The 24,343-nt window shown below is 41.5% G+C and overlaps 1 protein-coding gene across 5 annotated transcripts in view; it reads right to left on the reverse strand.

Moving 5' to 3' along the window:
• Positions 1–24,343, reverse strand: part of atcaya (ATCAY kinesin light chain interacting caytaxin a) — a 49,135-nt gene that overhangs the window by 22,612 nt on the left and 2,180 nt on the right. Inside the window, exons 1-5 of one of the 5 annotated variants that reach the window (XM_052037512.1) lie at positions 13,876–13,922; positions 13,210–13,325; positions 5,845–5,909; positions 4,246–4,467; positions 504–689 (exon numbers count right to left, since the gene is read on the reverse strand). In XM_052037512.1, coding sequence (XP_051893472.1) covers positions 504–689; positions 4,246–4,467; positions 5,845–5,909; positions 13,210–13,286 — 550 coding nt within the window. In that variant the 5' untranslated portion in view covers positions 13,287–13,325; positions 13,876–13,922. Of the gene's footprint in view, positions 1–503; positions 690–4,245; positions 4,468–5,844; positions 5,910–7,442; positions 7,734–13,209; positions 13,326–13,462; positions 13,844–13,875; positions 13,923–24,343 lie in introns of those variants that run through there. The other 4 variants (XM_052037510.1, XM_052037513.1, XM_052037511.1 and 1 more) reach the window with 4 other exon arrangements.

Genomic DNA, 24,343 nt, shown 5'->3' on the forward strand with positions numbered 1-24,343 from the left:
GGAAGGAGATTAAATTGATGTTGCAGAGACCATAATATTGTAGACTGTATGTGGGCTGTTGTTGGAATGAGTGATGTTCTGAATAGCTTTTTCTTATCAGATTCCTCAACTCAGTTTGAACTGTTCTCTCCTCCTGTGAATGTGGTGCCTCTTAATCTACTCGTGCTCTCATTTCCCCTTGCTACTCTTTAGTGGTTTGCATGTCCCAGCCGAGGCTCTGCCACCAGAGTGGGAGTTTGCCCATTCAGTCACATGCCCCAGCATGTCATAGTGCAAAACAATGTGCTAGATTATTATGAGATAAGCACATTTAATGTAACTACTCTGCAAACCTCTCCATCAAAGACAGCTTGGGGAATATGGGGGATTGAAAATTGCAAGTCCTGTTGTGGCACAGAACATACTTAAGATACCAGCCATTTATCTTCAGTCTCTTATAAGATTATCAATTCAATAGGTTAAAACTCTCTTCACTCTCCATCAGTCTGGTTGATCATTCCTACCTCCATGAGTCACCACTCTCATATATGGCCTGATGATTTTCATGTCAATCCTGTGCTCCTGCTCTCCGATGATGATTGTCCTCCACAATCTCCCATTGGTGGCTTCCCCATCCTCTCCTGCACCATCTTCAAAAGAGCCCCCTTTTCCACTGGGAGAATTTTTAGCACTTGCAACTGGAGTATCATCTGGAAGAGAGGCAGTGGGCACATTGTGAATGGCCTTCATTGGCCTCCTTTAAATACTACATGATCATCTCCATTTGATCAAGGTTTTGTCCCCTTCAGTTTTTCTCCCCTCATCTCTTTTCCTGACAGCGCTACACAGGCAGTGGGTTAAGTCTGGTACCTTAACCAAATAGACAGTAGGAACTGTGAGCCATAGCTAACCCTATCACCTGACACATGCATCAGTAAACTATTCATAGACTGTTACGGCAATGATCCCAGGCCAGAATTCATTTTTATAGCCATATCCATTGATCCAGCCAAATTTCAGGGACTAAGAATTACTCCAGTTTCTATCCCCATTTTGCAACCATGTTCTGAAACCCCAACATATCAGCATGTGCCTTCTGTAAGCCCCATGTAATCAAAGTAACTGTTACCTTCATATTTCTAACCTGAGTTGATCTCAGTCAAGACCACATGCAGTGACCAGGGTTAGAGAACAGTGGATACATGGAGCAGGGTCTTTATAAAATTGTTTGAATTCTGTTATTTATATAGGTGACAGAGTATAGAAGTTTCATTGCAGTAAAGATTGAGAAAACCAGAAGTGAAATATTACAAGTCCACCACTGGCATGAGTGTGTAATTACAGTGTGACATATTACACAGTTACACTACTTTACATATATGGATACTGAAACTCATAATGGGAAGTGTTAATATTGAATGGCAATAAAATCATGACAATTAGGAGCAAGATTTTGTAGCTAGGAAGAGATATTAAAATATTATTATTCAATCTTACTGGCTTTATATGAGGTAACATGGAGAATGGTCTCTCTAACTGAAATTAATGATTTCCCACTGTCCTTCCTCATTTTTTTGCTTTCTGTTCTCTTTTGTTTGTCTTCCCGTAACTCATTCATATCCTTTCCTTTCTGTTCCATCCTGTCCCTCCTCCTTTCTATTCAGCTGAGAGGGTCTGGATAGTCAAATGCCAATGAGAGGAGCTCAATGCCAATTCAGACCAGTTGGGTGCAGAAGTCTTAAAAATATATCCTCACCAACTCCCTTCCCATCTCCTCCCTTAGTTTCTCAGTCTGGTTTTATTCTCCACCTCTTCTTAACCTTTCCAACATTCCTATTATATCCTCCTACCAACTAACTCCTGAAGTTTCTATCACTTTGCTCTAACCTATTAAATTTATTTATTCCCCTTTGCTCCCATTCCCTCCACCTCCACACTTACTCACCTTTACCGTAATTAATCCTCCAAGCATCCCCGTCACCCTGTTTATCAGTTCACCCTGACAGGCTGGATACTCTCCACATTCAATCAGCCTTCTACTTCCCCTCACCATTGGTTTTTTTTGACAGTTTATCCCAAAGGCTGTGTTTGGATACAAAATTATTTTTTGTAAAAGAATGTAAAGAATGTCAGTTTAATGAGTAAGCTGTCCATCTGCATTTTCATCCATTGGTGTCTTACTCTGTAGGCCCGCTGTCTTAAACCAGCCCTTCTTTCTCTTTCAAGCTCCTCACTCAAGCCATCTCTGCTGGTCACCAGTGACAACCTTCTCCTTACTCTCTTTCTTAATCCCTCTTTATTTCAACTCCTTTCAACCTTCAATCTGTTCCTCTGAGTCTTTTACTCTCTTTGCCTCTCTCAACCAATGCAATTGGTCGGCTGCAATATACAACTAATCATAGTTTTTGGAAACTGAATATTATCAGAAATAGATTATTAGTGAGGTAGCATAAGGCCACAGTTGTGATCCCATCATAACCCATTTCTTTGGTTAGAAGTAAATGGTGTCCATGTTATTGTACTACATGTCTCTATCCAACCAATCACAAGAGAGACCACTATTGCATTAGAGAATTCTGCATTGCTACACCAAAAATGGCATCAGAACAACTGAAAGAGGATGCTTTTAAGATTCAGTGAAGGCAAACACCCACCAAATTTAACGAGCCTGGCAGTGTACAGGAAGAGGAGTTCACCAAAGGCCTCTTCAGCATACTGAATTGTGAGACTTACAGTCATCATCCCACAATTCATCAACTTTCTCTGGTAAGCCTTGGCTTTTGTAGAGATAAATAGTTTGCAAGGTCCGTCTCCCTGAGGCATTGATATACAATGTGCAGCTGTACCTTCATTTTTAAAAGATTATTTGATGAAATTCTGGGAAGCACAAACCCAGTGATCCACCTGCCATGGAGACATTCACATATATTTGCTGCATTCAGGAAAATATCCAGCTCACTTTCAAATGTCTGCAGTGAATTCATGCTCACAGATGATTTAGAGGCCCATTTTAGGCATGGACATGGAAACGTACTGAAAAAAAGTTGTCATAAAAGCATGAGAAAAACAGAAGAGGAAGATAGGCTGTGCATGCTGGAAGTTGGTGTGAGTGATTGCATTATAGCAAGATAGAGATAAATACAGAATGTAGAGATAGATATTACTTGTTTATCTACTGCACCCTTCCTGTGAGTGCCACAATTAACTTCCTCTGTATCTTTCACATCACATTTTGTTGCTAACACAATTTTGTAGTCTATTTCACTGTCCAATTCAACACCAGTGTGTTAGCATTCATTATGTAGTCAACAATGGGACTCAACTGCCCTTGGCATTAAGTATATTAAGTGCTGTGGTCACAAAGCAAATTAAATTTGTCAACAGATTGTAATCCACTTGCATGATAATCTGAAGTTATTCACTTAATTTGTTCTCTCTGGTAATAGAATTAGTATTTTGCCTTAACGTTCATACAGCTCAAAATATTCCACTAGTCACTTTGACATTTGGAAGGAGAAGACACAAAACTGAACTGTTTTTCATGCTTCATGTAGAGACAGCAGGAAAGGTTCACACACCCACCATTACACTTAAAATGACAATGCTTAATGCTTGCATCATTACTAAATGAACGCTTGTCATATCCACGGGAGACAGCTACACCACCCCACAGCTGGTGAGCTCTATTCACATTACACAGACATTACTTATACTTTATTTGATAGAGATCATTTTGCAAGGCTGCCCCGCCAGCAGGAAGCCTTATTAGTGATTAGCACCGGCAAGAAAACTGAAGCTACAACCTTTTAATCTCTAACTCATGTTCAGAGACTCAGAGGATTGTTGCAGAATTGGTCCTTATACCACTCTTGCTCTTTATGTGGGGGAAGACACCCTACTCACTCTGAGCCAAATATCTAGTAGGGAAAGATGGTCCACTACAGGGCAAACTGCACAGGCATGATCAATAGTATGGGATAACTAAACAACAAGAATCCTCTTACACATAGTTTGCCCTCTGTTTTTATTTGTGATCTCATAGAGCCTGGCATTGTAACTTTTAATCCCTCAGCATGGATACTCCTGAAAACCTTGTCAAGCTAATATAAGGATATAAGACCATTTGGGTGAGCTCCCCAAGGAACCTTTGTCTGTAGATGATGGAGTCTAACAACATGAATTCATGTGCACAATTGATTTGTTTACAGAAGCAATTCCCATTTTAGACAGGGTGGAAAGAAACCCAAAGAAATTTCTCAGAATTACCTTCCCATTCCAACTCATTTCCATTTCCCAAATATTCCAGGGAGTCTGTCTCATCCGGAGTCTCCAGATCATCTACATTAATGTCCAGGTCGTCGGGTGTATCCAGATAGTCATCGGACAAGATGGAGCCCTCACTCTGATCCAGGGAGATGTTAATTTCCGGGGCAACAAGAGTTTTGCGCTTTGGATGATTTCCATTAATATTCAGTGTATTAGGGGGCACTGGCCAGGAAGAGAGGGAGAAACAGTTATCAGTATTACTGAGTGTGTGCATCATCAAATGTACACTAACATCCAAAATTAAATTACGACCCATGGACCTTTGACGTATAAAACCTAAGTTGGACATTTTGCAAAGGAATCAAAATAACTTCTAAGGATTTGGAGTATTAGATATTTGGCCACTGCCAGCACACCTGCCTGGATCTGTCTAACACCCAGCTGTTTAATGATTCTATAAATTAATTCTTGGTGTCACTGGCAAAGCCAGCATTTATTGCCATGAAAATGGCAGTGGGCAGCGATACCTTTCTTCTTGAACTGTTTTATAGTAGTTTGATATAATTGAATTCCTTGTAAGACCATTTTGGATGGCACATTAAAAATCAATGTGTTGTTCTTATATGTTCATTTTTCGAGATTTAGCCATTACTGGCAAGGCCAGCATTTATTGTCCATCCCTAACTGCCCTCGAGAAGGTGATGGTGAGCACCCTTCTTGAAATACTCCGGTCCTTCAGGGGAAGATACTCCAACAGTTTTGTTGGGTATTTAGTTCTAAGATTTGGGTCCAGTGACCACATCTTCTTTAAAGGAGCCAGGTGAGTTTAAAAGACAACAAATTTCATACTTCCAGGTTTCTTTTTGAAACAGAATTCAGCTTTTCAAAGAGCCATGACTGAATTTGAATGCATTCTCTGAACTTCTACTGTGAAAATATAACCATTGCACCACTAGACCTACAGGAGGTGGAGCTAGAAATGAAGTATTACACAAAGGCTTAAGGAAAATAAGGGAGAAAAATCGTAACAACATTTTCTAAACAGAGGGCAGAAATGCATTGTTCAGGGGTTAAAAGATTCCTTCACCGGTAGGTGTAATGGCAATGATAGTCTGTTGAGTGGCACAAGAAATCAGGATCTATCCTTTTGCTAACTAAATGTGGGTTCAAATTCAGCCCAGACAATAAAGATGAAGTTCACTCTGTTTGCTGCAAAAGACAATAGGAAATGGATTTAAAGAGACCTTCATCTGATTAAAACAACACAATGTTGATCCTATTTAAAAAATAATAGCAATCATACTCAGAGGTTAAGAACGTGGCTGATGTGGGAAATGGGAAAGTGCCTCACTTGGGGCAGTTGAGCTGCTCTTGTGAGGTTGGAATTGTGTCACGTTATTGGAACACTATCAAAAAAAATTTATTCTGCATCTAATCAGTGCTCAATGTGGCCTAAGAATGCTAAATGGAGCAGAGTAGGGGAAGATCTATCCTATGTTACACAACAGGGCTGGTGACTAGGTGTTCTTTTTCCCTAGCACCAACAAGTTTCAAGCTAAGGAGTTCAAATTTACCACAAAATATAACAGATTGACTCACAAGTTCTGTTTTCTAGAGCTGGTAATCGTCCGAAAACATCCATCGCTTGTTCCTCTGGTATTGGTCTGTAGAGCAAAATGATAATTTTGATCAGAAACTTAATTGCATTACGCAGTAGGATGGTCAGTGAACTGTGGATTGTCTGTCTTCTGGCATTGGAACATTAGCTTTTGTTCAGGAACCAGTCCTGACCATGCTGGAAGCCTGTTTCCCAACTCCCTCCCAAACTGGAGTCACATCTGCCTAATCTAGGCAATTAGGAACAGAAGGCAGGCACTTACCTCCTCAAAACTGTTGCAATATTCAATAAGATCATGGATGATAGGTATCCCGGCTGCATCCACTGCCTTGGCTATACTGTATACACCCTAATATCCTCAGCTAGCAATAAAATCTATCAATCTCACTTTTAAAATTATCAATAAAGATTCAGAAGAATGTTAAAATCCCATTTCACCACTTGAAGAAGAGTATTTCCACTGGTCATCCATCTCACTGCAACTTTGGGATCTTCTCATGCAAAACTCTGCTGTACCTCAGAAGTAATTTGGTGAGTGAAACCCTTTGGATTGTTGCCAAGTTGCTGCCTTAGTAACTATTTTGCTTCTCATTAAGTGAATTTGGATTTCAGGTTATTCTTGCAGCCACATACTCAGTAAAAGATTTTGTCTATCTCACTATTCAAATCCTGGCATTTCTGTTGTGAACATCCTATAAATTAATCCCTGATGAAATTTTTCTCAATACTCTTGTCCACTTTCTTCTGCTGAACAGCATAATGCCTACTGACCTCTATTACCTTGCCAAGTGGCCATTATTTGTTTGAGAGTTTAGATAATGACTGAAATGCTGCTTCACAATGGTGGGCATCATATACAAGGTTAATCATAAAGCAGAGAATGTTTGTAGACTATTCCAGCAAAGGAATCTTCATGAGTAAGCTCTGTGTTCATGGACTACACACACAGTTTATGAAAAGAGCAAATAGAAAGTGACTGGGAGCAAGAATTCTAGCTTGATGCTTTTTTTTCTCTGAGACCAAGTCCAGAGACTACAGACTGGGGATCAAACCTGGGACCGACAGGCCTGGTGCTCATTTTCATGCTGGGCAGTCTGTTTACCCACAGAGAGAGCTACAGCAAAGTCCCAACAGTGCCAGAATGAATCCACAAACATTATTAACACGACACATCTGCTGGTAGTTTAGGGTGCTCTGGATGCGGGGGAGCTCTCCCACTGACCCTGGGACTGTGCTGTATGATTCATACACTTACAGCAGTGCAGGGCAGCATGAATAACAGCGGCATATACCAGGGGAATCCAGGTTTTAACACCGCAGGATAACTGGATTCAAAATGGAAGTGCACGAGTGAAGAGCTGGACAGCGCTGCATTTGGTTGCACTGATCTAATAATTAAACACGGTCATACAATTAAATATTCATAACACTGCAAGCATCAGCAGATGCAAAATCCTATAAGCACAGCAAACAAACAAAAAGACTGTAAAGACATATTAAATTGTTCAACTATTAACATATTGATTCATTTTAACACAACTATTCAGGACATCACACTCAGATTAAAATGGTATCTTACCTTGTTGGCAAGGTTTTACTGCCATCAGGAGACAAATAAAAAGAACGTGTAGAAATGATCCTTTCTTTCCAGAAACATGTCTAGAGAAACAGTTGGGGTTTACAGTCCTATCACCATTTTGGATGTAGCTGTCACATGATTGGGATATTTTTCCATGTAAGGAAGATTAAATTAGCAAACCCACGCCCCCACTGTGAATTGAATGGAACAAGCTAAGCAGTTCCAATAAGTGGGATGCATACTGAGCATGTCCAACATCTCCACGGGGATCGACATCTCTTTAGGCTGAGAGGAACAAAGGATTAATCCTGGACAAAAGGGCACAGTTTTATATCTGCCTGCTGCATTTCAAAGCATTTTCCTTTTACCACACCGAATGATTCTGTCGACACCTGATATTAAGTCACTGATATTTCTGAATGACACAGGGAGCAAAATTAAAGGTGCCTTTGATTCTGGTTGAAATGTATTTTATTACTGTAATTGCAGCAAATGGAAGGCTTTCTCCATCTGTCCAGAAGACGCTAAATTCTTACTACTGTATAGGTTCCACTGTCACCCTCTGACACCATCATCTGGTCATTCTCCAATTGTAAGTACAGAGACTATTATATAATGGGACTTCAGAGCTGAACTGTACTGAATAGGATCATCTTCAGAGGACAAGGCATAAGATTGGATGGATGCAAGTATTATTTGTAATGTTGACATTTTATATTCTCTTTTTATAATTCATTCAACGTTTATACATGTTATGTAATCCAGCTTGAAGCCAGTACCAGTACTACATAAAGATGTTGACAATCCAACCAGTGTCTCAACAATCTTCTGTCATGCTGTATCACACAAAAAAAAGAAAGGTTCCATATTATGTGGGCTAGAGGCCAAATCAATTTGGTGATATATAATTAATAAATAGTCTATTTGGAACTACAATTGAATTAAAGAGGACACTGCATTAGAAACAAATTGCATCTTAAATACTATCATGTCAGTCAGGTCTGCAGTGATTTCAAGCTCCTGTCATTAACTAAATGAGGCTGATATTTCCACTTCATTCATACAGATAGAACAGCCATCTGTTGATCTCTGTGACCCTCAGGCATATGACCTCAATAGCATAGTATAATTAAGCTTTGTGGAAAGGATGCGCACATAATGGTTTGATGGAGAGTTTGCTCTGACATTCCAAATCAATATTTATTGTAACAATCCCTGGATGTCTGTAAATGTCAGCCTTTGTTATATGTTTGGTTATTCCTTTGTTTTTGGTTTTTTGTTCTTTCCTCACACCAAGTATTGACTTTTCAAAGGTTCTCTAGAGTCCGCTCAGACCCAATGCCTCTGATTCAAACATGCTGCACAATAGAAATTCAATCACTTGCATCCAGTCATTAATGGGCACTGGATAGTCTCCACCGTTCCAGAAGGGTCACATTAACTTCCTCACCAGGGCCACAAGTTATATAGGATAAATGCAATGTCTGAGCCATTCTCAGCTATTTTGCAGGGATAAGCTAAAATATTAACAGGAAATACTTAGCAGGTCAGGTAGCACTTGTGGATGGGTGAAATAGTTAACATTTCAGTTTGATGATATTTTGTGAAAAAAAGAGACCTGAACTGCTCATCCTCCTCTCTCCACAGATGTTGTATGACGCACAGAACATCTAGCAATATTCCAGATATCCACCACATGGAAAGTTGTGATCAGCTGCAGGTCCACATCTGCATTTTCCCTATTTTCACTGCTCCCTCAGTGAGCTGATTTCTGAAGCTTTGCTTTGGGTAATCCTAATTTAACAGGCCCCTTTCCAGTTGCTAGTGGGAAACTGGGAGAACTTCACTTCCTTGTTCCAATAGCATCGCCCAGTCACTGTTCTCGGACTTTCTAGTTTGGCCACAATTCAGAAGTATTTCATTGATGATAAGGCACCTTAAGATATCCTATTACAATAAAAGGCACTACAGAAAAGCAAGACCATTCCACTGTTTCTTTTGTTGGATAGCAAAGAATCTAGAAAAATTGTGATTACAACACAGGACTAAAGATCTGGAGAAATGTGTTTAAAACTCCATCATGGTTGGAGAATTTAAATTCTCTCAATTAAATAGACCTAGAATACAAAGCTACTATCAATAACGGTGAACATGAATTTCAAATGGTTCACTATTATCCTTTTGGGAAGAAGATGTGCCATCCCTCTCCAGTCTGGTCTACCTGTGACTCCAATGTGGTTAACTCTGAAATGGCCTAGCAAGGGGCTCAGTTCTATCAAAGCCATTGCAAAAAACAGTTATAAGAATAAAACTTGACAGACCACAGACATTATCAAGGGCAAACATAAGTCATAGACATCATTGCAGGTATTCTTCAAGACAGGTCCCAGACCAAACCATTTTCTGCTGCTTCTTCAATAATTTTCCCTCCATAATAAGGCCAGAAGAGAGGTTGGTTATTGATGATTGCACCATGTTTAATTCCATTCACAACGATATAAAGCAGTCCACAGCAAAAAGCAGCAAGACCTGGACAACATTCGGGTATGGGCTGCTAAGTGGCATATGTGCCACACAAGGGCCAAGCAATGATCACTTTTTGTAAGAGAGAGAAATTAACCCTTTCCATTTAACATTCAAAGGCAGTAACATGGCCAAGCCTCTCACCATTAACTTCATTGAGATCACATTAACTTAGGTGGATCAGCTACCAACTGCAGGTTCCCAATCTCACCAGTCCTTCATTATCACTGGGTTAAAATCTGGATGGGACCCGGAATGGGTGTGAGTCAGCAATCAGAGGATTAGGCACAGTGGGGTGGCTCTGATCAGAGATCAACATCGTGCCAGTGTGGTGGGGGAGTGGAGACTGGGACCTCTAATGGGAGTCTCAGATATTTATGGGAGCAGGGCTACTGAAGGATCGGGCCCAATATGGGCGTTTGAACCTGCCTAGAGAAACATAGGACTGCAGATGCTGTCCTGAAGAAGGGTCCTGACCCGAAATGTTGACTGCCTGCTTTTCTCCACAGATGCTGCCTGGCCTGCTGAGTTCCTCCAGCATCATCGTGTTTGAACCTGCCTAAGCTTGGATGTGCGGTGGATGGTTCTGAGGTAAGATTGGTCGATACCATTCAGATAGGGAGTCAATGGATGGGAGGTTGGGTCTCCACACACTGCACAAAGAAGACAAAATTATCCCAGGAATTATGAGAGAGTTTCACTCCCAGGATGGAGTAGACTAGCTTTCCTTCGAAGAGGAGCATTGCCGAAAGAATTATGTCACTTGATGCATGTCAGATATTGGAATTACAACAGGGATGCAAATGCAACTCACATCAGAAAGAGCCTGGTCAAGTTTCTCAAGTAAAGTAAAAAAAAATCCGAAAATCGTGTTTCACTCCATCCAGAATGCATTCTTAATGGTTGTTTATTTCAGCACCAAGTGATTGGACTTCCAGATCACAATGGTCACTTCATGCAATGATTAGAGAATCAACGATAATTCATTAGGAATACTTTGTACAGAATAGGCACTTCTTACCTGACAATTTTGGTTATGCCTTACTACTCCAGATCCAGAAACAACTTTGGTGATCATGGTGTAATTGTGGATTCCAACCACCAGGTGGCTGTATGGAACAAAACTCTTATAACCTCCCAATCCCAGTCATACAAGAAAACATGAAATTTCGGGGTCCAGTCCCACTGTAGGATTTGACATGAAACCTAGCCCGACACTAAGCATTGTTGGAGCTTCCATCCTTCAGATATGGTTGTAAAATAATCCGGGACAGAAGGCTGCTATTTGGCCCATCATGTTAATGCCGACATTTTCCTCACTTCCCCTGCATTTCTTTCTTTTTCAGACATAGGTGTATAAAACCAATTTCCTACCAAAGGTTACATTTGAATCTTCTTCCACCAGCCTTTAAAGCAGTGAATTCCTGATCACAAAAAACAGTCTCCTCATCTCTCTTTTTTAATCACTTAGCTCCAATCTGTGATTAACAACCTTCCTGCCAGTAGAAACAGGTTCTCCTTATTTGCACTATCAATCCCTTTCATAAATTTAAATCTTTCCCTACCCTATTCTGGTCTTTCAACAAAGACACAATACTCTGGCTAAACGCTTACAAGTGGCTTATAAAGGTTTAGCTAACTCACTGGATTTTGCATTCTGTGATACTATTTAAAAAGCCTTGGACCCGGGTTTCTTTTAGCAGGCTAAAACTCTTCTGAACCTGCTAACGTTAAGTTGTCTGTTCCAATAGTTTAATTGGTGGAGGTCACAATTGGACGGGCAAGGGCTGGAATAAAAACCTGCAGATGCCAGGAATCTGAAACATAAAGTGACATCAGTAAGGGCAGAAACAGCTGGCATTTTGGGTCAAGGATCCTTCATCAAAACTGGAATGTGTTAGTTGTTTTCTGATCAACACTGTTCCTCTCCCCACTGATGCAGTTTTGACCAGCATTTTCTGCTTTAGTTTTGCAAGAGCAGGTAGTTGCCAAGCCAACATCCCTCCCGCAACTGTTCATAGTTAAAGTGTTGTTTGTGGCACATTAATGGAGAACTTGGCTACAACTTCTTATATTAGGTTGGTCCATGTCAATGATTGCATAAAGCTAATTTGATTTGAAAGGAACAACAGGAATTTAGGTGTTAACATTTTACGTGAACTGATTGTAAAGGGGTGGGCAGTATGGTTGATCCATACAGCACAAAACAGGCCCTTTGGCCCACCATGTTGTGCCGTCCACCAAACCACCCTCACACTATCTAACCCTTTCCTCCCGTGTATCCCTCTATCTCACATTCCTCCACATGCCTATCCAACAAACTCTTGAACCTGTCCAATGTATCTGCCTCCACCACCACCCCAGGCAGTGCATTCCATGCACCAACCACTCTCTGGGTGAAAAACCTCCCCACGACATCTCCCCTGAACCTCCCACCCATAACCTTAAAGCCATGCCCTCTTGTCTTGAGCATTGGTGCCCTGGGAAGGAGGCGCTGACTGTCTACTCTATCTGTTCCTCTCAATATTTTATATACCTCTATCATGTCTCCTCTCATCCTCCTCCTTTCCAGTGAATAAAGCCCTAGCACCCTAAGCCTCTCCTCATATTCCATACGCTCTAATCCAGGCAGCATCCTGGTAAATCTCCTCTGCACCCTCTCCAACGCCTCCACATCCTTCCTATATAATGCAGTGACCAGAACTGAACACAGGTCACTAATTCTTTTTTCCTTGGAACCTTTATTTCCTACTCTCCTGAAGATACAAATGGTTGTTCAGCCCCAACATTGTCCAGGCTGGTTGCTTGTTTGATACACGACACAGACTATTCAACTGCATGAACATTGTAATACTTCACTGTAATATTTCCTCTAGCAGTCACAGCCACAGAGCACCTTTCCCAGCAGGGATCCCATTAATCAGGATTATGAACCCAGTTGACTCCTTTCCCCACCTGAACCCTCTGCCATTCTTTGGATCAGAGGCAAGGTGGTCATCAGTTCAGGGAAGAAAGTAGAAGTTGATATTTAAAATTATATTACGAGAAGTCTGCAAGGTTATGCAATGAATTTGAATCCACCGTGGTAAGGCAGGCAGTGAAAGAGTTAACACCGTAAATATTTGCAGCACAGCTTTGTGTCTCTGAGGGCTCACAGCTTCAGCAAGAGTGATCCCACTGGAAACTGATGGGCTGTCAGTATTCATTGGAAATGAGGAGATATGCAAACATCTGGATAGCTAACCTGGGAAAATCATCATCTTGCCACTCCTCCTTCAGCTCAACGTTTTCCATCCGAAGTGCAGCCTCGCTGGTCCCCATCAGAATCCCAAAGATGGAGGGCACAAACACATTCAGCTGCTGAACAGATACAATCAATGATATTTATTAGCAGCTTTAAAAACAACCTTCAACACCATTGCATAAAATCATAACGGGGCTCCATTTGGCCAGCATCAAAATAACAACAAAAATGTCAACATGAAAAGGATACTTACGTTCTTTGTGTTATCCTTTGTGGCTCGTTATTTTAATAAGAAATGGTTCTTTTGTCCATTTCCAATGTATTCCTCCCTCTGTTTGTTCTCAAGCAGACAACCTAAATTGTTAATTCTAAAAACAGCAGCTGAAGCAGCTGGTGCTAAGCCCCACACTTCATCGACAATCTTCCTCTGCTGGGTCTGCTCTCAGCAACATTATGGGTGCAGATGCCAATCACAGGCTTATTTTTTTCATTGCTAGCAGACTCCTGTTAGGTACGGTGCTGCGTAGAGAGGTAGTTACCAGATTGGCAGGCACATCAGCAACAGCAGCCTGATCCTGATTGGTGGTACCCTGTGATGAAATCTGTAAACACCATCCAATCACCAAAAGAAGAAATCAGAATATATTATTCAATCTGTTTCCATACCTCGCCTTTCTTTATCTTAATAATGTCTGGTCTGTGTTATCAGCTTCCTCTCCCTTTTACTGTTCCTTTTTCGACTACACCTGCTTTCTCCAATATGCAAACAATTCTCTTCACTGAACAGGAAAAGATAGTACAATAGAGGGTCCCAATGCTGTGTGGTGTCAGAGATTTGCACAATATACTGTATATCAGACAGTTGCCAACTGTGTGCAAAGCATGAATATGGCCCAGGGCCAGCAGAAAATCTATGAAATGATGGACAGGATGCTTTTTCAGATGCAGATAAAAACTGCTGCTATAATTATGCTCACAAAAATACCATGTTCCTCATTTTCCCTCTCTTGGAGATACTAACAAACCGGGCTCAGTACCACCTGTGAGTTTAGAGTTCCAAATGGTGATCATGCCCACACACTTATTTGTTGGATGAATTGAGCTGGGTGGCATATTGTTCAGGACATAAGTGTGTGCAGTAAACTTCCATTAGGATTATCCAGAGCAGGCAAATCATCATGTCAGTCACGGTGCAGTGCTGATTTATCACCAGACAGTTACTGTCTTTTCTGAACCTTACATGGCTGAGTATGGGTTCAGTAGCAGTAAAGTCCACCTTCCCCATCCAGCCTGTCGCTAAGTAAACAGATGATCATCTCCTTACTGATTGGTATCTTTTGACAGCTCTACAGGTGTTGGGTGGTCTATGCATTGGTTTCAAGCTGTAAAAAAGCTAAAGATACGCCAGGTATGGAAGGACTGGCTACTGACTTTATTGTTTCTGTACAAATTGGCAGATATTGGTATTGGTTTATTATTGTCACTTGTACCAAGGTACAGTGAAAAACTTGTCTTACATACCGTCCGCACAGATCAGTTCATTGCACAGTGCACTGAGGTAGTACAGGGTAAAAACAATAACAGAATATAGAGTAAAATGTCACAGCTACAGGGAAGTGCATTGCAGGTAGACAATAAGGTGCAAGGTCAAACAGGTAGATTGTGAGGTGAAGAGTCCACCTCATCGTATAAGATTGTATCGTATAAGATCGTATTGGATTATTATTGTCACGTGTACTGAGATACAGTGAAAACTTTGTTTGCATGCCATCCAGGCAGATCACGCCATACATAGCTTTATTGAGGTAGTAAAAAGGAATCAGAATGCAGTATATAGTGTTGTAGCTACAGAGAAAGTCCAGTGCAGGTAAACAAGTGCAAGGGCCATGATGAGGTAGATTGGGAGATCAAGAATTCATTTTTAGCATATGAGAGGTCCATTCAAGAGTCATAACAGCGGGATAGGAGCTGTCCTTGAGTCTGGTGGTTCGTGCTTCCAAGCTTTTGTATCTTCTGTCTGATGGGAGAGGGGAGAAGGGAGAATAACCAGGTGGAAGGGGTCCTAGATTATGTTGACTGTTTTCCTGAAGCAGCGGGAAGTGTAGATGGGGTCAGTGGAGGGGAGGCCGGTTAGTATGCTGGACTGGGCTGGATGCGATGTGATCTGTGATGCATCCAAATAGGATGCTTTCTATAGTGCATCTGTAAAAATTGGTAAGAGTCATTGGAAACATGCCGAATTTCCTTAGCCTTCTGAGGAAGTAGAAGCATTGGTGTGCTTTCTTGGCCATATTATAAACGTGGCTGGACCAGGACAAATTGTTGGTGATATTTACACCTAGGAACTTGAAGCTCTCAACCATTTCCACTCAGCACCATTGATACAGACAGGGGTGTGTACTCCACCCTGCTTCCCGATGTTAATGACAGGCTCCTTCATTTGGCTGACATTGAGGGCAAGGTTGTGGTCATGACACCATGCTACTAGATTATCTCCTACCTGTACTCCACCTCGTCATTGTTTGAGATCCAGCACACTACGGTGGTGTCATTTGAGTTAGAGCAGAATTTGGCCACACTGTAGTAAGTGTATAGGGAGAATAGTAAGGGGCTATGAGGGGCTGAGAATGCAGCCTTGCTCCTCCTGTGAAATGTGGGAGATCAGGGAGAAGTCAGGTGTCCCTGATGATTACACTTACAGGGAGGGTGCCCAGCTGCAGCTCCTCTCAGACCGCGTGGATTGGTTGGAGCTCAGTTGGACTCACTGAGGAGTGTGCAGGAGGCATAGGGTGTTATAGATAGGAGTTTCAGGGAGGGAGTCACATCATAGGTTCAGTCAGATAGATGGCTGACTGCCAGGAGGGACAGGCAGGTAGTGCAGGAGTCCCCTATGGCTATTCCGCTCTCGAACAAGTATACCATTTTGGATACTGTTGGGGGGAGAGCCTCTCCGGGGAAAATGACAGCAACAGCAGCAGCCAGATGACTGGCACAACAATTGGCTCTGTTGTACAGCAGGGAAGGTCAAAGTCTAGGCAAGCGATAGTGATAGGGGACTCTAGAGTCAGGGACACAGTTAGGAATTTCTATGGGTGTGTTGCCTCCCTGGTGCCAAGGTCAAGGATGTCTTGGAGCGGGTACAAGACATTCTGAAAGAGGAGGGTGAACAGCCAGAGGTCATGGTCCATATTGGTATTAACAACATTGGCAGGAAGAGGGTTTTGAACATAGTGAGATAGGCAAAATGCAGGACCTCTAGGGTTGTAATCTCAGGATTACTTCCTGTGTCATGTGCTGTCGAGGGTAGGAATAGGAGGATAGGGTGAATAAATGTGTGGCTTAAGAGCTGGTGTAGGTGGGAGGGAATCAGCTACTTGGGATCTCTTCTGGGGCAGATGTGTCCTGTACAAGAGGGGTGGGTTGCATATGAACTGGAAGGGGATCAATACCCTTGTATGGAAATTTGCTAGCGTGACTTGGGAGGGTTTAGTCTGGCAGGAGTTGACACCTAAAATAATAGTCTAATAGATGAGAAAGATGAACTCAGACCATGAATCAGCACATGGAATTATGATATTGTAGCTATTATGGAACCGATGCTGAGGAATGGGCAGGACTGGTATCAATGTTTGTGGTGGGACACAAGTGGAAGAAAGAGGGAAGGGGGATAGCACGATTGATGAGGGAGAACATCACAGCAGACAGGATATCTCAGGGGCACCGTCCAGCGAGGCCGTAGATGTAGAACTTTGAAATAAGTAAACTGTGATCACTTTGACGGGATTATACTATAGGCCCCTAATAGTCAGCAGGGATTAGAGGAGCAAATATGTAGGAAAATCATACATAGGCTTATGAATAATAAGGCTGTAATAGTTGGTGATTTTAACTTCCTTAATATTAATTGGGACTGCCTTAGTGCTAAGGGATTAGACGGGGCAGAATTTGTTAAGTGTGTCCAGAAAACTTTCCTGAAGCAGTATGTAGGTGCCCTACTAGAGAAGGGGCTACACTCAACCTCCTCTTAGGAAATGAGACTGGGCAAGTGGTTGAGCACTTTGGGACCAGTGACCATAATTCTATTAATTCCAAGATAGTTATGGAAAAAGATAGGACAGTTCCACAAGTTGAAGTCGTAATTTTGATGGCATTAGACAGAAACTTGCAAAAGTTGATGATGAGATGCTGTTTGCATGTAAGGGGATGTCTGGCAAGTAAGAGACTTTCAAAAGTGAGGTAGGAAGAGTTCAGGGCCAACATGTTCCTGTTCGAGTGAAAGGCAAGGCTGGCAAGATCAAGGAACCATGGGTGAGGAAAAATGCTTTTGTCAGGTATAGACAGCTGGGATCAAGTGAATCCCTAATGGAATATAAGGGATGTAGGAGTACACTTAATTAGGAAATTAGAAGGGCAAAAAGGGGTCATGAGGTATCCCTGGCAGACAAGAATAAGGAGAATCTTAAAAGATTCTATATTAAGTTCAGAAGGGTAGCTAGGGAGGGAGTAGGTCCTCTTAAGAATGAGTGAGGTGATATGTGTTGAACCACAGGAAGTGGGTGATGTCTAAAATGAATATTTCTTGCCTGTATTTACTGTGGAAAAGGACGTGGAAGCTGGTGAGTTCAGGGGAAGGAACAGTGATATTGTGGAGCATATCAATATTACAAAGGAGGATGTGTTGGACGTCTTGAAACGCATTAAGCTGGACAAATCCTCAGGGCCTGACCAGCTGTATCTTAGAATGTTGTGGCAAGCAAGAGAGGAGATTGCCTTGGCAGATTTTTGTATCTTCATTAGCTACAGTTGAGGTACTGGAAGACTGGAGGATGGCTGACTCCTGCTGTATCTTGTAGGGAAGTGATACGTTTTGGGTGATGTGGTTGCCATGGTGAAGTAGCTGGCAGTACATGGAGGCTGTGAACTGTGGATGTGAAATTTGCAGCAGGCTGAGTCTGTGAGGGTCCAGCAGTCCACCTGAATATTAGGCCTGCTTATGGATTGATACAAATTAATGGCAGCGAGTGCTGCACATCTGGTGAACTGAGCAGAACCTGAGTCATGTGGGATTTGGCATTTGAAGATGCATTCTACGCATGCAAGGACGGCGAACTTCTTAAAGCATTCTCAGCTGGCACCAGTGTAAGATTCAAAAACCCTTAAGCCGCAATGCATCTTTCTGGGAGAAACAGGGCAACTTGAAGGAATGGTGGTTAGCTTCAGTTGGAGCCAGTCACCTGCAAATATTAGCCTTTTTGCTGGTGCATCCAGCCAATGAATAATGTGAATAGTGCTGGTTAGACACTGAAACCTTTGTGAGCCAGCATCCTGCCTGCATTTCAATGCAATGTGTAGGTTAATCATGCATCTCAATCTCTATCCTGTTTTACTTTAGTCCTCACTTTCTTTTGGGGTACCAGTCCATGGTAACAGGCTATCTTCTGGCATCCAAGCATCTCATGATCCATTTGTGGATACCAGATAGGGATTTTCCACAGTACATTTGGTTATAAGAGCAGGGCCTGATTCTGTCCTTGCCTGATGTCTGTATTTCCCTCAGGAATCATCGGATAGATTTGAACAACTGGGCATTTTTAAATTTAAAAGTTATGAGTTTGTGAAGCAGTAAGGTACAGGGGTTTAAAATTGTGAAAGGCTCGGGCGAAGTTGATTAAAACACTGATAAAACTACTTAAATATCTAGAATGAAGAGGTATGGATATAACATTAAACATTACAGATTTGAGCAAGAAAAACTACTTCCCACTGAGAGTTGTGAGTTTGTGGATTTCACCTCCAGGGTTAGTTGAGAAGAAAACAATGATTATCATTTGGGATTAAATTGAAAAGATGCATGAGGGAAAAGGGGACAAGACGTAGTAAATGTGATTAGGACCAGTTGTGATTGGTATAACTTTATTCTATTATAGGTTGGTTGGGCTTGTATTTTCAGAGGCAGGAATGCTGGGTGATTGTTTTTCTCTCCCTGTCATTCGATGACAGGGTACCAAAAAGAAATACTGTGCAAATGAAGTGATTGATAAACAGGACATTGTTTAAATTTTCTCTGTTTATGGGGGTTAGGAGGAAGTGGGTAATAGTTGTGTGAAACACACAAACAACCTTTTCTTTGTCCACTGCAGTCAGTCAGTATTCTCTGAATATTGTGCATCCTCCAGATGTTTTATTTTGGAACCATGAATATTCATTTGAAAGAGCTGCACAGACAGTGAGTTTCTTGTTCCACACCCTCGATTTCAGGGCAAAGTTTTTAATTGCTGTGTGTATGCTGCTAATGTCCAGCAATCACTTCATAGTTTGGCAAGTGTGTCCACAGCATGAAAATGGCACAGGACCAGAAGAAAAATATACAAGAGGAATTGAAGATTGGCAGAGTGCTCATTCATGTGTATGGCAAATGCTGCTCCTCACTCAACGATGTAAAAAAATTCTGTGCTTCTCATTTTCTCCTCTCCCTCCTGATGACACTGACTGGAAAACATTTACCAAAATAACAACGTGAGAGACCCATGTCTGTTTATCCCAGCATTGGTCCAACCTTAAATTCACATGTACATCTCAGGTGATGATTGTAGCAGGTAAATGATGCTAAACTTCCTGCTTTTTTGTATCATTACACAATAATGGGGTGTACTTTCAGGAGTCCTTTATATCAGCTGAATGAAATTAGGACTGCATGCCTGCACCTCTTGAAGGTGTGATGGATATTCACTTTCCAGGCGCCAAAGGGCTTATTGCTAACCTCACCTTTTTAGCACAACAGCAGAAACTCCAAAAAGGTTTATTGCTGTCCTTAGCTTTTTAGCACAGCAGCAGAAAACTGTCCAAGGTTCAAGATTTTTGTTATTCGCTAAGTTAAACTTCTTTTTAGTACATCAGCAGAAATTGTCCAAGGTTCAAGATGTTTGTTGTTCAATAATTTAAACTTCTGACCAGTATTCTTTGCTTACCCTCTTGACTTAATCAAGAGAAACAAGAGGGTCCACGTTGGCCTAATTAAACACTCCATCCACCTGGCCTGATGAATGTGGTTGAGAAACATCACATACCGATGATGCCAACTAGTGGAAAAACAGTATAAATGTTAGAAGGCAGTCAGGGCAGGTCGGAATGAGAGAGAAGGGGTGACAGAAATAAGACCTAGAATTAATTCCTCAACAATGGATGACTTGTTCATCTGCACTTGTTGGTATGATTTTTTAACTTGTAAGAATTGTACTTGTGTTTGGAAATCCTTTGTAAGTTATAAGTTGTTGTTAAGAATTACTTATTAGAATTAAATGCGCCTCACTTAAAATAAAATAAACTATGTTTAGACTGCTTTGTTAGCTGGAAGTATCTCCTCCTTGGTTGGGAGGAGGGACCCACTGCTTGAAATAGTGATTATTTGATAGCTAGACCTTTCCGTAGAGACTAAAGTAGTGAAGTAAACTAGTCCTTGAAGTGTGGATTGATACAGTATAATCTCCCTATAGTGAGGGTACTTGTAGATACTTATACCAGATAGAACTTAAAGTCTTGACTTAAGTTTAGAGCTCTTGGACAGTACACTCAATATCATCACAAAGGCAAGGTGCTTATTGCCTACAACCACTTGAAGGGCAGGAGGAGCTTGGGGAGCTGGCAGTGTCAAACTAGCCATGGGAGTGAGCACCCCAATTCTCCATTGCTGCATCAGAAATACTCCTTGAAACAGTGGAAACGGGAAGATGTGCAGCACACTCTGAGGTTCTGGAAACCCTTCATAGCTAAAATAAAGCCCCATTTCCATATTCCGAACTGATTTCCCATCTGTGTTGGGTTCCTAAACAACAGATCATAAATATTAGATGATCCCTGATAAATCCAGGGAAAAATTAAGGTAAACTTCTTAACATAGACTGGGAAACTCACTATTACAAAGAGATAAACATACGTGATGGATTTAAGAGGAAACTTGATTAAACACATGAAGGAGAAATGGATAGAAGGAAATGGTGATAGGGTTATATGGAGTAGGGCGGGAGAAGGATTATGTTGAGCAGAAGCCCTGCATAGACCAGGTGGACTGATTTATTTCTCTTTTTAACCCAATTCTCTCTTCCTCTCTCCTGAAGGCTTTGACAACTGCTGGAGTGCACTCTCCGGTTAACAGCCTTTCATCGCCCCTCCAATATTGCAGATCTGACAGTGAGAGTCACATGGCAGCTCCACATCGTTGGGTGCTGCAATAGACCTTGCACTTGCGGGGAACACATACCTGCAAATGCCTGTGGTTAGGTGGAGGCGTAGAGAAACCCAAAATAAACAAAGTGTAAGAACACTCCAGTGTTGTCCATTTTACAAAGCACATTGAATTCAAAATGGTCTGCTTCCATTGCAACTCCAAGACCACTGAATATTAAATGTAGCAAGCTGCTTTTGCACTGTGCAAGACCCAAGGATCCACCTACAGCTATGCTTTGATAAAAAACACGTTGATGCTGGAGGAACTCAGCAGGCCAGGCAGCATCCGTGGAGGAAAGCAGGTGGTCAACGTTTCAGTTCAGGACCCTTCTTCAGGACTCTGATAGGTAATGTTTTCTTGGTAAATTAAGAGCTATTTCCTCATCATTTTAGATAGGTGCTGTTTATTTGTTTGTATTATCATCTGGCAACAGTGTCCATGAAAAGGTGGATGGTTTTTATTACAATCAGTGAGAATAATTTCTTACAAGTTGTGAACAAGTCTTGTTTTAAAATCAGTGAATTTGGAGGCAGTCCATCTGCCTTCCAAAGTGCCTCTAAAGCAGGAATTTTCAAAGGTTTTTTGAGGCAGGTACCCTTTGAAAACTGGCTTACAAGGACACTAGAGGGAAAAGGTACAAAGGCACTCAGGGATCTGTTGCAGACGCCGACAAGTGGCGCAACCACTTCCCCAATACTTTCCTCCTGCTGCCTCCTTACAAATATTGATTCATTCGTAGGTACACTGTAAATATGAATGCACACCCAAAGATTCTCTGCAAATACTGATGCATATCCACATATCCTCTGAAAACAGGGACTCCCTGCAAACACCGACATACTTACAGGGACACTCAACAGTGATACCAACCAGCACTCTAGACACTGCAGATAATGATGTATACTGAAAGACTCTCTGCAAATATTAATGCAGTCCTACAGATACTTTTGCAAACATTAATGACCTCTCACAGATCCTCTACTAATATGAATACAACCTTGAGGATGCATGCTTTGCAAAGTGTGGAAGCTGTCCTTTGCAAAGAATAGAAGGGTGCTGACACATTTTGCAAAGACTGACACAATCTCAGGAATTCTCTGCAACTATTTTTTTAAATTTACAGGATATGGGCAATGTTTGCAAGGCCAACATTTATTCTCCATCCCTAATTGTCTGGGAAAAGGTAATGGTGAGCCACTTGAACCACTGCAATGCTTCTGGTGAAGATGCTCCCAATGCCAGTGGTAGGACGTTCCAGGATCTAGACCTATCAACAATGAAAGACTAGCAATATATATTTAAATAAAGATGGTGTTTCTTGGAGAGAAACCGGCAGGTGATAGTGTTCCTAGAAGTCATGGGTTTGTTACACTCTATTGGAGTAGCCTAGGTGAGTGATTGCAGAGCAGTTTGTAGATAACACACACTGCAGCAATGACATACCAGTGTTGGAAGGAATTATTGTTTAGGGTAAAATATGGGGTGGCAATCAAGCAGGCTTATGTTTTGTACTCACTTGCTGGGTTCTGCCATTATTAAAGACAGGAACATTTATGGAGCCTCCTCTTCCCATTGATTGACACGGCAACGTCTTCACCCTTCCCTGTTGTGCTTATTCACTTATAATAGCTCCCAAATAAGCAATGTCTCTTCTTTAAATGGAATTGTTTTTGAATCTCCTATGGCCTTTCATCTCTTCTCTCTATGATCTCCCCCAGACCTAGAGATTTCTGAGATATTTGTGCTGCTTCAGTTCTGGGTTCCCTGTTCCCCTATCTACTCACTCCATTGGTAGTCATGCCTTCAGTTGCCAAGGTACTTAGCCATGGATTTCCCTCCCTGGGCCTCTCTTTCCTTCCTTAGGATACTCCTTAACACCTATGTCTTTAACCATCGTATGTCCCAGTATAACAAAAAGTACCAGTAGTTTCATGGTTACTGTTAATGAGAACAGACTCTTAGTTAAATTCCAAATTTATTTAATTACTTGAATTTAAATTTCCCCAGCTGCTGTGTTAGGATTTGAATTCATATCTCCAGATCAACAATCCAGAACACTATGGATTGATCACTACACTAGCAATGACTCCTAGTAATACCAGCCCAATATTGTATGAGAGCTTTAAGTGGCAAAAAGCATACCAAGTTGCTTCACAGGAGTATCAGCAGACAGAATTTGACACTGAGCCACTTAAAGAGGCACAAGTCAGATGATCTGAATCTTATCAAGATATTTTAAGCGGCACTTCAATGGGAAAAGTAGAGGTAATACACTTTAGGGGGACGAATGGAACAATTATGTTTGGGGTGGATCCAGAAAATAGAATTTAAGGAATACGGATATCTCAGAAGCTAGAAAGTGATTTATAAATATAGATGAGATTCTTAAAGTTAGAGTATTGGTTAAAAAGGAGTCAAATGTAAATCAGCACACACAGGAATGAGACATGAACAGGATGATACAATATTATGGGTAGCAGAGGTTTGGATGAAGAATACAGGCCAAGAACATGTTGGGTTAAAGTCCAGCCAATGTTCTCCTCCACCCTCTCTGCTACCTAGACTAACTTATTTCTCTCTTTCTCAGTTCTGAAGAAGGGTCCCAGACCAGAAATGTTAACTGTTTCCCTTTCCTCAGATATTGTCTAACCAGCTCAGTTTTTGCAGCATTTTGTTTCCATTTCAAATTTCCAGCATCTGCAGTCTTGATTTCAGAGGAAAGGACTTGTTATTAGGACAAGTATGTTTGAAGTGTTCATTCTTGAAAACAGGCAACTTGCACACAGCAACTCTGACTGCAATGTGATAATTACCAGATGGTCAATTTTAGAGATGTTTGTTGAGGGACAAATATTCCTCTGTTCTTCTTCAAAAATGGTACAAGATCTTTTACATATGCCCTAAGGGGCA

This window comes from Pristis pectinata, chromosome 24, assembly GCF_009764475.1.
Source record: "Pristis pectinata isolate sPriPec2 chromosome 24, sPriPec2.1.pri, whole genome shotgun sequence".
In the NCBI taxonomy this organism is placed as follows: domain Eukaryota; kingdom Metazoa; phylum Chordata; class Chondrichthyes; order Rhinopristiformes; family Pristidae; genus Pristis; species Pristis pectinata.